The 16,214-nt window shown below is 43.9% G+C and overlaps 1 protein-coding gene across 6 annotated transcripts in view; it reads left to right on the top strand.

The window, feature by feature from the left end:
• ZNF423 (zinc finger protein 423) overlaps window positions 1-16,214 on the top strand; it is a 227,100-nt gene that overhangs the window by 68,480 nt on the left and 142,406 nt on the right. For 3 of the 6 annotated variants that reach the window (XM_083870149.1, XM_083870150.1, XM_083870148.1), the window contains one exon: window positions 2,867-2,947. The exons of 2 other annotated variants lie outside the window; for them this stretch is intronic. In XM_083870149.1, coding sequence (XP_083726275.1) covers window positions 2,867-2,947 — 81 coding nt within the window. Of the gene's footprint in view, window positions 1-2,866; window positions 2,948-10,968; window positions 11,025-16,214 lie in introns of those variants that run through there. One more of the 6 variants, XM_083870155.1, reaches the window with a different exon arrangement.

Genomic DNA, 16,214 nt, shown 5'->3' with positions numbered 1-16,214 from the left:
CAGCCAAGAAAAAAACACAGGGGATGGAATAGAGTAAGAGAGGGAGGGTCAGGTGAAAGCTTTGGCTTGGTCTGACTCCCACCCCAAGAGCACCCTCCCTTGTCTCATTCTGGCTTGCAGAGGGGCTGACACCCCAAATGGTTCCCATTTGCTTGCTGGGAGGAAGGACACAGGGATGTTGGGGCTTTTCCCATGCTTGCAGTTGGATAGGGATTGCAGTCCTAAGCCTGCCCCCAGGGCTCCTTGCTCTGCACTCTCATTTAAGCCCCACACAGGCTGCAAACTTGAAAGTGCATAAAATTGAAAGGACACTTCTTGCAGGGTAATTTCCCAGCCAGCTGACAGCCATGGCACTGGCCTGAGACTTCTTCACATGGCACTCTGCAGGGGAGTAAGTAAGAAAATGTAACTTTCTATTCAGAAAACCCCTTGTTTTCCAAATTGGAAGGCGAAGTGCACAGCCCATGTGGACATTGGTCCTTTCCAAGGAAAAAGTGCCCTGGGTGGCCACTGCTCTATCACTGCCTGGTCTCCTCAGTTGTGCTGGGACAGCTCCTTATGGTGCTGGGAAGTGAGCACCACAAAAGGAGGATCTTTTTAGCCCAAATACCTGCTTGGGTCTGGTTCCCTGTGTGGTCCCCAAGCAGCTGTAATGGCACAACTGGCAGAGGAGAGTGGGCACTGCTGATGGGGACTCCAGAGCAGGAATGTAAGGTTATGACAGGTAACACAGTGCTATGAAAAGGAGCAATTTTTTTCAAGAGGCAAATCTGCATTAAAACATAGCAACCTAGAGATTCTATTAATGTAAATTTAGTCAGTGTTTTCACACCTCAGTTTTGTTTTTTTTTTTAATCCTCAGTATTCTCTTAGTGAGACTAAGAAAAAGAAATTATATTTTTAGCAAGATATCAAAATAATTTGTCAGTATTCCCATTGTTGTTCTTGATTGCAGGTAGCACAATTATGTCTCCTTTTACTGTCTTCACATGTGTGGACGATTTACAAAGATATTTTGTCCCAAAAAGGCACCATATAACTATCTGCATATACATGAAATAAGTGCTAATTGTCTCCATGTGAGGATAATCCTTGTTCCAGAACAAGAGTGTCTGTTTTCTATTTAGTTTAATCTAGTGTCCTGAAGTGATTTAAAGTGAATAGGAAGATTGCACTCATATATTTTGGAATGAGAATGTTTCCATGAAGACAATCTGTAATATTGCTTGATAGTCACGTACTTTACCTTGAGGAAAAACAACCCTTTTAGATACACCAGTTTGATGCATGATCTGCTAATCATGAGGATTTTTGAGGAAAGCATGCAAAATGTGTATTTTTGTTCATCTAAAAAGACTTGCACCACCTGGGTGAAAACCTAAGACCGCATTAGAAAGTGTGTTATATTTAAAGATTTTACCCTACAAAAAGAGCTATTTCCTGTGTCCTTAGTTACCCTGCACCCGTTTTCCCTCTGATACCTGCCTGACACACCTGAGGGTGTAGTGCAGTTCCTGACCTCTTGGCAAGCTAGATTTTCATGTCTTAATCTGAAGCAGGGCTTTCAGTCATGTCTACATGGCTCCAGATCAATACAAGTAATATTTGTAGTGATAATATCACCAGGCTGATAATACAACATAACTAATGACTTCCTTTGGGATACTGAAGTTAGGAAGGTATTGTAACTCAGGAGTGTTGCAGGATTACAAGAGATCACTGCAAAGAACAGGATAAACCATCTATTTCACTGGAATCCCTTAGAAATTCATTACAGCGTGCTGAAGTTATAATACAGTTTGAACGCAGCTGCTTTGACATGTAAGGAAGTAACAAACAGCCATTCCCCCCCTTGCTTTTTCATGTATTTCAGACTTGTTTCTTTGAGGACAAAACACTGATGAAATCTAGACATCTCTGGTAGTATAGGTGCATGGCATTCCTTTTGATGTCAGTGTAGTAGAGATGTTCTCCTTCTGACAGAATTAGGTGCCTTTTATACCTTTTGCTCACGACTGATGTCTGTGATTGAAGGTTGTAGGTTCCCAGTGTCTACAGGGATCTGAAAAGGGCCTAAATGGGGGCAGCTTGTACCAAAACAACATCACATTTCCTTACTGGCTTACGTCCTCCCTTGTTTCCCAGCTTGCCCCCACAAACGAGCACTCCTGCAACAGTCCTGGAAACAGTGCCCTAAACTGTTTCTTTAAACAGCAGCATCTTGAAAAAATACTCTGAGAACAAATAAAAACACCTAGTGTATACACTGGATGTGTTAAGATTTTAAAATTACTTTAAAACTCACTGGTATCCCATATCCCCTAAACAAGAGAGGATTAAGTAATTGCCATTGGCATCATGTGCAGCCTTTTTTTATACATGTTTTTGCATGCTGCTCTTACAGTGTAGGTGTAGCATAGTGCTATCTTACAGCATTAGTGACAAGAGTAAAGAACTACATGTGGATTTACAACTTACTGTGTCCTACAACAAACACCAGAGGCTCCCTACATCAAGCAGCTCTTCTGTGATATATCATTGCCTGGTGGCTGGTGACGGGTGGTTTGTTGTCTGGCAAAAAAGTGGCTAAAAAGTAACAAGCTTTGTCATTTGGCTTTTATGTTTCATCCACCTGCATTAGTCTGGGTTTAGCTCCAGTATTTTATTGTGCGGTTTTTTTTGCTTCCTCCACCCCTTTCCTCCCATGGGTCAGAATAGTCTCAGATGAAGTTGTTTCTTCAGATTCTCAAGTGAATGTAGAATGTTTTAAAGCAAATTAGCACATCAATGAAGCGGACAGAAGTAGGTTTTGGCTGGGTCTCTGAGCATTTCATGAGGTCCTCTTCTGTTGTTGATAACTTTACAGGTTGTCTGTTTCAAACAGCAGCAGAGCTATATATGGATATTGCCAGCTTGGAAGCAGCTGATTTTTCTAAACTACTGTACGGTAGGAACTAGTTTATAATTAAAGTCTTGCAGTTGCTTCTTTTAAATGCCCTGTAACTTGTACACTAGGCTTACCTTTGAAATGAGGTACTGTAACTGTTTCATGCTAGTGTATAATTTTGCATTTTCTTATATTTCACCTGCTACAAGAATTATAATTGCCATGCAACCCTATTTGCGGGATGCTTATCCAGAAACACATATACAGCAGCTTGTCAACAAGTGACAATGTCTCATGAATGTTTTTGTCAGGTGGCACTTTTTACTTCCCACTGACAAAGAGAGATGTCTTATTTACATTTCCAAAATTAGCCCTTCCCAAAATTGTAATCTTTTGTTACACCTGATTGGCAAGCCAGATATTTTTCTCTCTTTTTGCTGCTGCTGTTGTTACATCTTTAAATTAATGAATTACTGATTGTCCTCCACAAAAGGAACTGAAATACAGTTGTGAAAAAGCAGTGTGGAAACTTAATTATACACCTAGTTTATACAGCTGTGTGTCTAATGACCTACTGGCCCTAATTACTGTGTTGTGGTTCAGTCTGAGTGCTCTTGTCCTTGCCAGAATTCTGCTCCTTTCTCTTAACCTGACTAGTGTTTCAAGCTTAAAAAAATAACAAGTTTCCTTTTTTTGTTCTTTTCTGCGTTGTCGTGCTGAAATGCAGTTTCCCTTCTTTCCAGAGGTCATAACAGTGTTTTAAAATTGGCACCAGAAAAGCTCAATAATATCACAAACTGTAAAAACATGGATTTTCCCTGGAGTCCTCAGTTCTTGCTGTCTAGATCTGAAAATGGGCACCGGGGCAGTGTTTTTATTGTCAATCACTCGGAGGGCTGCAAGCGCAGGCTCCTGTCCTTAGTTTGTCACAGATGTCCCCTCTCCAGGTGCAGGGACAGCACAGGGCTCCCCAGGGCTCGGCAGCCACCTTGGCCACAGTGCTGGGGTGCTGCACATCTCCCTGCAGTCAGGATTTGTGCCCTCGGTGCTGAGAGCTCTGAAACCCCACACTGTTGCAGGGGTTCACCTGCCTGGGGGGTCTTGGGTCTGGCTCCCCTGACTGCTGTCACCACACAGGTGATGCTTGAGTTTACCTGGAGGTTCCCAGCCAGCCTGAAAAGAGGCTTTTTTCAAGGACTTCTGCTCGCACGTGCCAGAAAATCAGCGTGCTGATAAGGAAACTGCGCTGACTGGCTTGCTGTGCAGGTGCTCAGTGAAATACCTATTTATCGTGTAGAGAACATAAAGCACATCCCCACATCTGAATGGGGATCTGAAGACAAACAGAAGCACGGCTGCAAATTTCATGTCGAACGGGGCCTGGAGCACCCCTGGCCACGCCGAGGGCATCCTGTGCAGTGTGTGCCGAGGCACCAGCGCCGGCTCTGCCCCCGCACGGGGCCAATGCGCTCCAGGGTAGAGTGTCGTGTACCGCGTGTGTTTGACAAAGTTGTGCCGGGTGCTGTGCCCCCCGACAGCGCTGCTCACCGGGCACACCGCAGGGCCGTCCGCAGGCAAAGGTAGGTGACACCCCAGGCACGGCGAGGTGTCAGCGGGGCTGAGCCCCAGCGCTCCTCTCCCCGTCTCCCCTGGATTTCGCACGCCTGTAAGGATTTATGGTGGGGGGACGTGCGGATTTCAAACAAAGCCTACTGCCCATAAACCCCCGGCTGGGGCTGTGCCTTGGCCTCACGGAGGGGGTCCCGGAGCGGGCCCGGGGCAGCCCCGGGGGGCGGCGCGCGGGGCGGGCGGTGCGCTCGCTGATAAGCGCGTGCCAGGGCGCCGGGCGCCTTCCCCCGCAAATCGCCGCGGCCACCTTTGTGCCGCTGCCCCCCGGGACGGCGGCGAGGGAGGCAGCACCAGGCACTGCGTGTGCAGATAGGAGCGCTGCCAGCGCGGCTGCGGCCGGCTGGGTTGCGCCTTACCAAAACCCCTGGCAGGAGGGAGGGAATGAGCTCTCTCCTCCCCTTTCTCAGCCCCCAGCAGTCGCTGTGGATGGCCCGGGTATGCGTTCTGAGGCTGCACAAAATTTCTTAGCAATGATGATGTCTTTCCTCCAGCAGCATATGTTTTTCACACAGGAAGACCATTTTCCTTGTCATTTTTAAACATATGGCCCAGTGAGGAGCTGAGGATGACAAGTTAGCCTGCTTGTATCGGCAAGGGACTGTTTCATTCTTGCTGCTTTAATTGAGTTCTTTTATCTGCTTTTATCTAGTTCAAAAAGTAGTCTGCAAAGTAAGCACAGGTACGCGTGGAAATGGATAAAAGAGAAAGTGGGTGCATGTTTTAAATGAGGCCTCTTGAAGGAAAGGTGTCCTTTGGCTGTCTTGAGCAGGTTGCCTCTGGCTGGCTGAGAAGCCAATCTCTTCTCTTTGCTGCATCACCAATTGAGAGATGCACAGGGACCAAAGCACCCCAAAATCTGTGAAGCAAGAGCTGTGCTGGGTGCTGGCCATGGGAGCTCCTGTGTGCAGCATTTGGGAGCTGGACCCTGCCCAGATCCCCCTGCACCAGCTCAGGCCTCATGCAGCAATTCTGGGGCACCAGGGGTGCCAGAGCTCCACCTCCCTTTCTCCTCCTGCTTTGGATTTCTGTTTGCAAGGGCAATCCATTGCCATGGTACAGCAGAGGGAGGATTGTGGGGGTCTACATAGGGCAGGTTTGTTTCTCAGCATACAGAAATCTAAGTAAATAATAAATGGGTTTTATATTAATTAAAAAAAAAAAAAAAAAAAAAAAAAAAAAAAAAAAAAAAAAGAGGGAGGGGTTTCAGTGGAAAGAGTTCCTTTGCAGGCTGGTGAGAAATACAAGAGCAGCTATGCCTGCAGGAAGGAGGATCCCTGTTTGCCATAAGCAGGTCCCAGCATTCAGAGGGTTGTAGACAAAACCCAGTATATGAAACTCAATTCAGAACTGCAGTGAGGATAGCCTGGAGACTACAATAGATACGTGTTTGTTACAAAGTGGCCTTTAATAAAGCCTTAGAGAGCTGAATGAGGAGGATGTGCTGGGGTTGTCCTGTCTCAGGTGGACAAGAACATGGGTTATTTCTGGCTAGGACACTGCTGGAGGGCACACACTGCCTTCCTGTGGGTTGTTGAGGGACAAAACTGATGGCCATATCAACAGCTTTGGCAGATTCAGAGCCATTGAGATCTTCAGACTACTCATGTAAGTAGTGAAAAAGAGATGCACCGAGAGTTTGGGTTTTTTTCCTGATTTCTTCCCCTATCCCATTGCAGAAAATTGGGTAAGTACTCTTCATATAAGAATGGCTGTACTGAGCCAGCCTGATGGTCCCATTGTGCTGTTTCCCCAGAATGTTTTCCTAGCTGTCAGCAAACTTATCTGAGCACTTTGTGGTGCTTTTCATTTAAATTATTCAGACAATCTTCTTCCATGAATTTCCATTTTGAAGTGCAGTTAGCTCTTCCTGTGGTGGGGACCCAGAGTTCAACTACACATTGGGGAAAAGCATCACCCTTTATTCACTTCCCTTTTGTCACCTGCTTTCATTTGATACTCTCTGGTTCTTCTGATGAAGGAGACAGTGAGCAATTGCCCATTTCTCACCTTCTTCATCCCTGAGCAGGCTTCTTTTGCTGCTCCCTCCCATCTCCAAGTCCCTGTTTGAGATCCTCTTATTGATACCTCCTGTACTTTGGCTCAAAGTAAGAGAGAGGGATGTGGTGAGGCATGGCAGGTAGGAGAGTGAGGAGTGGGTCAGCCATCTCCTCCAGCATTTGTGCCAGAGATGTGGTCACGTTGGTGTGAGATGTGGTCACGTTGGTGTGTCTGTCCTGGCTCCCAGGCAGGAGGCGAGGGATAGGACTTGTCCTAGTGTGAAGACCTGGCAGACAGAAAGATGGTGTCTGGCCATGTAGGGGAAAAACAATTAAGACTTCAATGTGTATTAAGAAAAAAGCAACCAGCAGTGCATTTCAAGCACTCATCACACAGCATAATTTTGCTGTTGGAAGTAGTGGGATTAAACAAGTCTTTCTAATGTTGGTTTCTTTGAATTTGCAGCATATAATTTAAAAAAAAAATCAATTAAAAACGAAGGAAGTGTGTGTACAAACATTGTCAAGAATTCCTATCTTTCATTTTTTAAAAACAAGCTCTAGAAAAAAAAATCCCCACAGAAGTTCTGTAGTGCATATTTGAATGCTTTTGTTGTAGCCTCATTAAACTTGGCTTGTCTGCAGATACAGCTGGCATGTTATTAACTGTGCTCCAGGCTTGGGGAAGCCAGAAAGCAGCCTCCACCCCCTGATGCCGGCTGGCTTTAGGGAAACGTGCCAGCATGGGTTGGTCCTCTTCAGCTGGCTGGCTTTGGGAGCGCTGGCTGGAGCATCTCCTTGTGGCCCCTGGGTGCAGGAGCCCGGGCTGGGCCTGCCTGGGGCACCGGCTGGTGGGAGGGCGGCGTGGGCTCCTGGGACAGCAGTGCACACCCCGGGCTGCTGGGAGCATCAGGGACACAGCCAGGTACGTGTCCTCCTGGGGACAACCTCAGCCGGGGGCCTTGTGCTCCGTGGGCGTCTCACGCCTTTCTTTCCGATAGGCTGGCAAGGAGCAAACCTAGGGATCATCTGCCAAGCGGTTCCTCTGTTCTCAACAAACTGCGTATTGGACTGAACCACTCAAATAAACTGAATAAGGGAAATATTTTCTCTGCACCTGCTGGAGAGGCTGTTGCTCTCCAAGCTGGGCTTGCACATAAGAAGACCTCCATCAGAGGTCCAAGCAGCTTCTGACTTTCTTCAAAGCTTTGGCAGCAAGTGTGTACATTTTTGAATGCTGTTTCATGTAAGTAATTTTAATAGGTGCTTTTAATAGTAGGGTGAATTTTATAATTTCATATTCAGTTTAAAATTGTTGAAAGTATACTCAGTAGAAATTTAAGTAAATTACATGTATTAAATATTGGTAATGTTATTCAAACATCTTGCTTATTACAAGCAGTTTTCATTGTCTTAACTAATGAAAAATTGATTTGGCATTTTCAAGGCACTTGGTCTGTTCACACTAGATACTTTGTAGGGCATTCAAGCACTTTGTAATCTTTAAACATTCTAGCAACCCCTTCCTAACACAAGGAATTGTTATTTTTATCATCATGAAATTAAAAATTGTTATTCTAATTTGGCTTAAGTTTTGACTGCTACTGGACTGCTTCTTCCTCCCTTCCATCTCCTGCCTTATGCTGGTAAAAGGTTTGTGTTGTCTTTGGGAGCTGACATTGCTGACAATTAAAGGGATTGATTTTTAGTCTGTGCAGCTCCCAGATCTGGTGCCCTATGGAGCTGCACAAACTTCATGTCAACATGAGGGGAATGAGAGGTCAGCGTTTGGGGGAGAAATCAAGACCTTCCCCATTAATAGCCTGAGTTATTTTGGATGAAAATTACCGTGGCTGCAGTGATTTGCCTAATGACATGCATGAAATTGGTGGAACAGCCAAGGTCTTTAATCCAGGTGGGTTTTGTTGCTAGTGACATCAGTAATGATGGGAGTGAACTTCCTCTTGAAAGCATCATTTTTTTGGCATGTGGTCCATCTCTTCTTTCAGCTTTTTTTGAAAATCATTCTTAGCCATAATGATGAAAGACTTTCTGGCTCCTCTTTTTGTTGCTACTCAATTACTGTTACACTTGCTGAGGAGGACATAAGGAAAGGCTGAAGAAGCCCATTGCTTTTCTCTTCTCCAGGGAATCTGTTACATTAAACATTTGAATAGATTTTTGAACATAATTCCCAGTCATTTCCTCTACAGTGAACTCAGTTCACTCATGCAGACTTTGTACTTAATGATATCTCTTAAAATAAATGAGATTTGATATAATTTATACTAAATGGTCATTTTAGAAATCTACATCTACTAATTATTCATTAAAAATTTGGAAAGACAGAAGTAGAGTAAATTCCCTTTATGAACTGGCAGTCTACAGAAATATAAATACACACACCTGTGTTTATTTTCTTCGAGCAAAATTGAATAGAGGTAATTTACTGGACTCCAAAAATAGTGTAAGCAGGTTTGAAGTACATTGTTCAATCTTCATCAATCAACCATAGCAACCAACCAAGCCCAAACCAGCCAAAAATCCAACATGCATCTAGGACAGTTATTTATGGTAGCACTTAGCTTGTGCTCTGTCTCTGCATCATTTGGGATTGTGCTTTTGTGCATTCTGGCTGTGTGCTTGGGGTGGCCACTCTCTGCCCTTTCCTCTCCTTGTTGCCTGTGCATGTTCCCCTGTGGTCCCTCCTCAAAGGCTTTTTCCTTGCTTGCTCCTTTCTGGATTGTCCCATCTCACATCTTGTTCCCAGCAGTCTTCTCTCTGTTGCTGTGCTGGCATTTGCCCTTTCCCAGCTCTGCATGAAACAGAGTCATTGATAGTTTATACATTTGAGTTAGACCTTGTTGTGTTACTGGTTTCTCCTTGACTTTTAGCTGCAGTTGCTCTCTTGTCCATTGTCCAGAGCTGGCTCTTCCTTGGAGCTCTGTGCACATGCAGAGCCCTCCTTGAATCATCCTGTGGGGACCAGCAAATATCCTCGGGGTGCTGTAAGAAATCACACTGCTCTGAGTGCTGCTTTGGAGGCAGACTCAGCTAGGTTCAGATGAACTAAAGACAAATTCAGATGAACTAAAGTGCTAGTCAAATATTTCTTCACAAAACCAAGACAATAATTCAATTTGCATTCAGACTGCATCCAGATCCAACCTGGATAGCTGCTTGATGTCACCTTAGAGCCCTTCACTGCTCCTTCCTCTCTTACAGACACATGTCATGGTTTGTTTTACAAGAGCTGTTTCATGTAGGAACTGTATTCCAAAGTGTTCTGATGGTATTGAGTGTAACTGGGTTTGATTTGGGTCAGGGCCTCTGGTACATATAAATAAAGCAGATAGTATTCCTTGCTTTTTATGGAGGATAAACTGTCATCTTTAGGAGGCAGTCATGATGCTGCACTCTTCACACAAAATAAGGCAAATTCAACCCAACATTTAAAACAAAAGGAAATGAGAGTAGGATTGTCTTGTCTCATAGCTTAAATGAGAGAGTACTGAGTTTTTTGTCAGTCAGAAAACTGGAAATGGGAGAGAAGATGCTTTCTCTTGATGACTAGGTATGCATATACGTATCTATGATGTACAAAATGCCTCATTTTAGGTTAATCAGTTCAGTTTTGAAGACATGACTAGCTAAAATTGACTTTAGAAAATAACATCATTACTTTGGGGAGAATCTCTCTCAATTAGAAGAGAAATGAGGAAAGCCAATTCTTTCAGCAAGCTGGGGGAGAGAGATTTTTGTTAGTGGCATTGGAGTTGGAAAAAGTGCAATCAGAGTTAGCAAAACTCCCTGTTTTTCCAGAGTCTGCCCCAGTAATTGGCCGTGCATGTCTGGATTGCCGAGTGACAGGCGGGAGGCTCAGCTCTCAGAGAGCTTGGCCTCTCCGAGCAGAGAGGAGAGGAAAGGAAGGGAGGATGGGGAGAAAAAACAATTTGTGAACTTGCCCCTTTTGAGATAGCAACTGCTCTTCTCCTGTGCCCAGGATCATTGCAAACAGCCAGCAGCTGCATCCCACTCTGCTTTTGCTGTCAGCGAATGTCACTGCAGAAACCTCGGTAGTTTCAAGGAGCCTCTGTTTGTACACAGGGAATAGAGGAAACTCATGGAAATTTTGTGGTGTGTGGGCTGCTCTGGATTTTACTGTGAGGATGGAAGATCTTCACAAATGTTTTAAATTAGGCTATCCTTGATAATTCTGGTGGTATGGACCCCAACCAAAATTTCAGGGGGAAAAATAAGTTACTCTGTTAAAGCAGACATGAAAAAAAATGAAGGGCTTAACTTTTGTCCTGAGGGTGATAAAACAGCACCACACAGCTGAAAATCAATCTGACCTTCACCCACGTGATGCTGTTGTCTCAGTCTGTCTTTCATTTCCTTTGGTTGAGTGAAGGCCACGGCATTCAGTAGGGAGAAAAGCCAGAGGGAGGTGTGGAGAATCCTGTTTTCTCTGGAAAGGCTTCGGTGCTTGCATAAGTTCACTCTATAAAGTGAGTTGCTGGAAAACTTTGAATTATTTCATTAAATTAATTTTTTAAAAATTATTCTTCTCTTAATAGGCAGCAATCACATTAAGGTAAAGCAGATATGTGCTGTAAAAAACCCCAAATGTTTATGATATAAAGCATTCTGTTTTAATTAAACCTAGAATTAGTTGGTGTTTTTAAATGAAAGCTTCATGCAACAACAGGAAACCTGCACATTCATTTAAAACACAGAAATTTGTACCCAAAGGGGAGAAAAAAGGCAATTATTTTTTCCAGAGATATTTGAACATTGTGTTGTGAGGTTTGCACAAACAAAGAAAAGGTACCCAGATACCAAGATATTTACATAAATAAATCAACACTTAGGGCTTGTGTATAAGCAATATTATTGATTTTCAAAACAGAGGTACTATTTCAATTCGTGAATTACTCATTTTGCACAACATTTTTTACAGAAGTGGTTCCCACCTCATTTTCCTGAAGATAGAGAAGGAACTGAATGAATGGATAAAATCTGTGCAGAATATAATTCTACTGAAAACTAGAATCAAGCAAAAGGAAAACTATATGCATAAGCACATCTTGATGTTCTTTTTGACATCTTGAAAGCAATTAAATTAAAAGTGCAATTCATAGCTGTTCATCCAATCCCCTGCTTCTTCCATTCTTGTTGAATTTAAATGCAACCCAGAACCAAGAAGTTCCCAGCTATTTCTCTTGGAAAGCAATAAGTTTTCCATACTGGTTTTACAAAACTAAGATTACTGAAATTCTGCCTACCTTAAACTGCAGTTTTTCTGATTCATCTCATTACACAGGGATAATGTCCTTTCATGTCAGTCATAAACTATTCTGTTACTTTATATTTTTGTGCCATATATTCCCTAGCTACTGTAGCACGGATAGAGGGAGGGCTACCTGTTATTTTCTTTGTTCAATAATTGTTGCCTGTTTTAGGAAGGTCTATAAAAAAAGTCATCTTGTTAAAAAGATAATGGCAGAGATTGGATGTGGCTGCAGAGGTGAATCTCTGCTTCAAAAAGGTTAAGAATTAAACAATTTGTTCATTAATCTATTTGAAATAATGGATATTAATTTGTGACTGTAGCATTTTATTTAAGTGTGGTCTGACGTTCCGACCATAGTAAATGCTTTTACATGGAATTAAAAACCCGCAAATGGTAAATACAAAAGATGTTGGGACCTTTCCCTGGCAAGCTCTGCTACTCAGGTCTCCGTGCGTTATGCCAAAATGCTATTTGCATAAATATAGAATTTAATAAGTTATCATTCTGATTAACGTCATTAACTGCTTAACTACTGTAGAAATTGGCTTCAAAGTTGCTTGTTGGTAGCTGTTGCTCTCCACGTCATTCCATTTGCTGTCTCACTGGGGATAATGGTATGCAAGGGAAAGCAAGAAGGTCAAGGATCTTTTTGTTTAGTCTCTTTGCACATTAAAAGTTCTATTATGTGTTTGTATTGCATGTGGTTTCCAGTCGGTTGGCTACAATGCTTTCAAGATCCATTGATGATGAGTTTGTGAGGCTAAATATATCTTGTGGATTATGACTACCAAGCTATCACTTTGTGCAGCAGTCAGGGCCAATATTTAACAAGTGTTTTTTCAGAATGAAGAATTTTGAAACCGAGTCAAATAATCTTACAAAAGGGGTTAACAGAAATGCCGATACAGAAGATGACAGCACATGCTAGGCCTGTGCTAGCCGTGGGGGTGTTTGGGGCTCTGCCATGCTGTTCGTGGGGGAAGTGGTTCTTAGGTGGGGGTTTTTATGGCTTTTCTGGGGGTGGGGGAGGGCCGTGGTATTGTTGTGAATGACACAGCGGCCACAAAGCTGAATAGGTTGAGAAAACAAGCGGTGTCCTGTGCAGCCATCCCTCTCTGTGCCCCGGCAAGGCAGAGGGGCAGCGTGCAGTGCTGGGGGCAGCGCGGGGGCCTGTGGCTCATCCCACGGTTCCTGCAGTGTCCCCCAGGACTGCAGCCTCCCCTGAGTGTCCCCGGGGCTGGCAGGGCAGGCTGGCTCCACCGAGACCTCGCTGCTGCTTCTTGCCCGACATTTAAGGGAACGCAAAACCAGACTGCAGGATGCAGCCACGTCTTAAGGGCTGGCACAGCCGCCTTGCTTGTTTTCACTCTCTAGCTAGTAGACTGACCTTTAAAAAAAAACAGTTTCAGCTGCTGTGAAACACTGACAATAGCTTTAATAGTTTTCATTTTAGAATTAAATAGCTCTGGTTCAATTTCGATAATGTAAACTAGCAGCCATGAGCATGCTTTAGCTGATTGTTTCAGGCTGTGTACAAACTCAGGCAGACGTCACTGCCTCCTTGCCAGGCATTAGCACAAGATGCTCACTTTCTTTAAAAACAAAAGCAGAGGTTTTATTTTTTTTTAAGCAATTTGTGTTCTGACTGACTTCTTCCGAGTACCTTCACACCTGTCAAGTGAATCCAGCATGTGTGTTCCCAAGGGCAACCTGACATCTGGGAAATTCTGCCTCAGCCCTGACTGGTCCCCTTTGAAGCATCTTTGGTATTTTGAATTGAAATTGAGTTACACCATCACACATCATCCTTTGTATTATTCTGTTCTGCACCAGTATATCCCTGCTTTTATAAATTTCAGTTTAAGTCCTGCTCTTGGGCTGTTTCAGGAGTGTTGCAGTTATCTGTAAGCTGTCTTTTGCTGTGGGGCTGGTAAGCTCAAAAACATCTGCAGGCAGGGTCAGTCCAGCTTGCTATTTTTCAGAGAATATTTACAAAGTTTCATAAGGCTTGGACCCATACCCACACCCATCCTCGATGCAATGTCTACAGATTTATCCCCAGAGCCTCTTACAGGCATTGCTTGTATTACTATCTAGAGCTATCCCACTGCAGAAATCCTCAGGAGAGAGAAGTGGACAAGAGTACTTAGAAACATCTGTTAAAAATTCAGACAAACACTCCACTGTCACTAGAAGCAGTTGGGATAGGACAAATGAAATTTACCATGTGGTGCTACAGCAAAAAAAGGGACATTTTTTTTTTTGTTCCTTCACTTTTCCTTAAAAATGGATAGTTTGGCCAGTAGATACAGAAAAATGCCTCTGCAGAGCACACTTGGGGTGTTTAGCTGCTTGTAACCAATGTCACAAACTGACTCCAGAGCCAAGCCTTGCGGTCTTGTGGGAGTGCTGTTTCCCGAGTGCTCACATTTGATTCATCACACGCTTTCTACTTGTTTCAAGAAACCCTGCATTAATTGTGCAGACCTAGAAAGTGGTGACATTAGGAAATAAATTGACTTCAACATGACTTTTCCATTGCTTAGGCAAAAGGGAAGAAAAAGTTGCAGCAACAAGTCTAATGGATGAATTCTCCAACTGGTTGCTGTGTGTGGCTACATTCTGGATTCAGCGAGTACTTGATAAATACTGTCATTTGTCCTTGATGATGTGTCATGAAGTTACAGGCAATTTGGCAGAGAAAATAAGTTTTCTTGAGTATGAGGCCAGACTCGCGATGATGTGTTTCTCCACTGAAGTCCAGCTCAGCCCTCCACCCGACCCCATTCCCCACAGAGCACTCTCATCCCCCCTTCCCATCCTCTGCCTACCAGCAGGACAAGAAGCAGAATGAGCAGTGCTGTCCGGCCAGGTGACACACGTGTGCTGATTGCTTGGGACAGGTCCAAGAGCAGGGATAAGTGCTGACTCTGCTCTTAGCCTTTCTCTCAGCAGAGACATGAACTGGGGTCTCTGCCCTACCCAATCGAAGGCAGGTTCGCCGATCCTAGAGAAACTCAATTTCTATCCGAGAAACTCAATTTCTCTCATAGCCCTGTATCCCCAGTACGGTGTGATTCAAAAGTTAATAGGAAGGGACAAACAGTTAAGACATATGACAGGCAATATGATGACATAAACCTTGTTTTCTTAGGATGCCAGGCTGAAAAAATGAACACAAAGCTCCTGAGAATAACTGAGTCACTTCAGATTGAGACTTGATGGACAATGTTGGCTTTGTTATCACTCTGCAGGTAGCAAGGGGATAGGGTTAGGGAGAATTTCCAGAGAAGTAGGGGAGTTGTTATTAGAAGGGTAAAGCTTCCACTGCCACGCATCCCCTGTAGTGGACCCTGAGTTACCCTGGTCCCTCCTCCTTTTAGGAGCCTTTTGAGGAAAAGTCTTCTGTGACAGGAACATCTCTCAGGTCTTTTAATCTGTGAGCTGCCAGGTGAAAGAATGGGGCTAGGGAACAAAAGACGCTCAGATACTGCAGACAAGCTTTTGTAGGATCTGCCACGTCAGCTGTCTCTCATAAGGTCTGCTGTATTTTCTGTTGATGGTGCTCTTCCCCCGAGGATTTTCCCACACCTGGGAATGCCTGCCATAAGCCGCACTGATATTTTCCTCAATGCCTTTCATTTCTGTGTACAGATGGAGCTGGGATATCACACACTGTCCTTGTCCTTATTCTGTTCTGCTCCTTGGCAGTCACAGCTTTCCTGGCTGGAAGCTTTCATCCCATCTCCCTCTCAGCCCTTTTCAGGAGGGGCTTTGCAATTATTTATAAGCTAGCTTGTCCTGTTTTCTGACATTTTCAGTGTAGTCTGTGGAAGAGTAAAGCTAAGTATGTGTTCTCTGGTTTTACAAGGAGCAAAAAGCTTGAAGTCAATGTTGGTGGTCTGAGTTAGCAGGAGATTCTTCGTTTTTTAGGGTGCGGGGGACCCTACCTTTAAATCAAAGGTCTTCTTGGTAGAAAATATTCTAATGGCCTGTAACTGCCTCTTGTGTTTAAAGTGTTTGGAGATCCTGGAGGGTCAGGCAGCTCATTGGCATGCTTGTCAAGGGAAGGCTGGCTGTCCTGCTTATCTTGTATTCCTACTCCCCATCCCCAAGTGGGTTTTCTCTCTCTTTCCTCTTGTCACGTGTCAGAATAAGACATCCTGTGATTTACCTCATTCACCTTCCACTCGTGTGCTGAGGATTGAGATTTTCCAAAATACAAGAGGCAAAACTATAATGATTTTTGTCTGAGATAAATTTCTATTCAGGCTGAAGAGAGCAGCATTTTCTTGTTATGCTGCTGCAAATAGATGGGAGGAGTGACTAACATTTCTTCTGGAAGTATTAAAGTGGACAGGCTTGTCTGCTGCCCAGTGCTACAGATGTACTTGTAGAGTGTATA

This window comes from Zosterops lateralis (assembly GCF_965231275.1).
Source record: "Zosterops lateralis genome assembly, chromosome: 12".
NCBI lineage: Eukaryota > Metazoa > Chordata > Aves > Passeriformes > Zosteropidae > Zosterops > Zosterops lateralis.
Note: the sequence above shows the minus strand (reverse complement) of the source record. Positions and strands in the feature narration are given on the sequence as shown.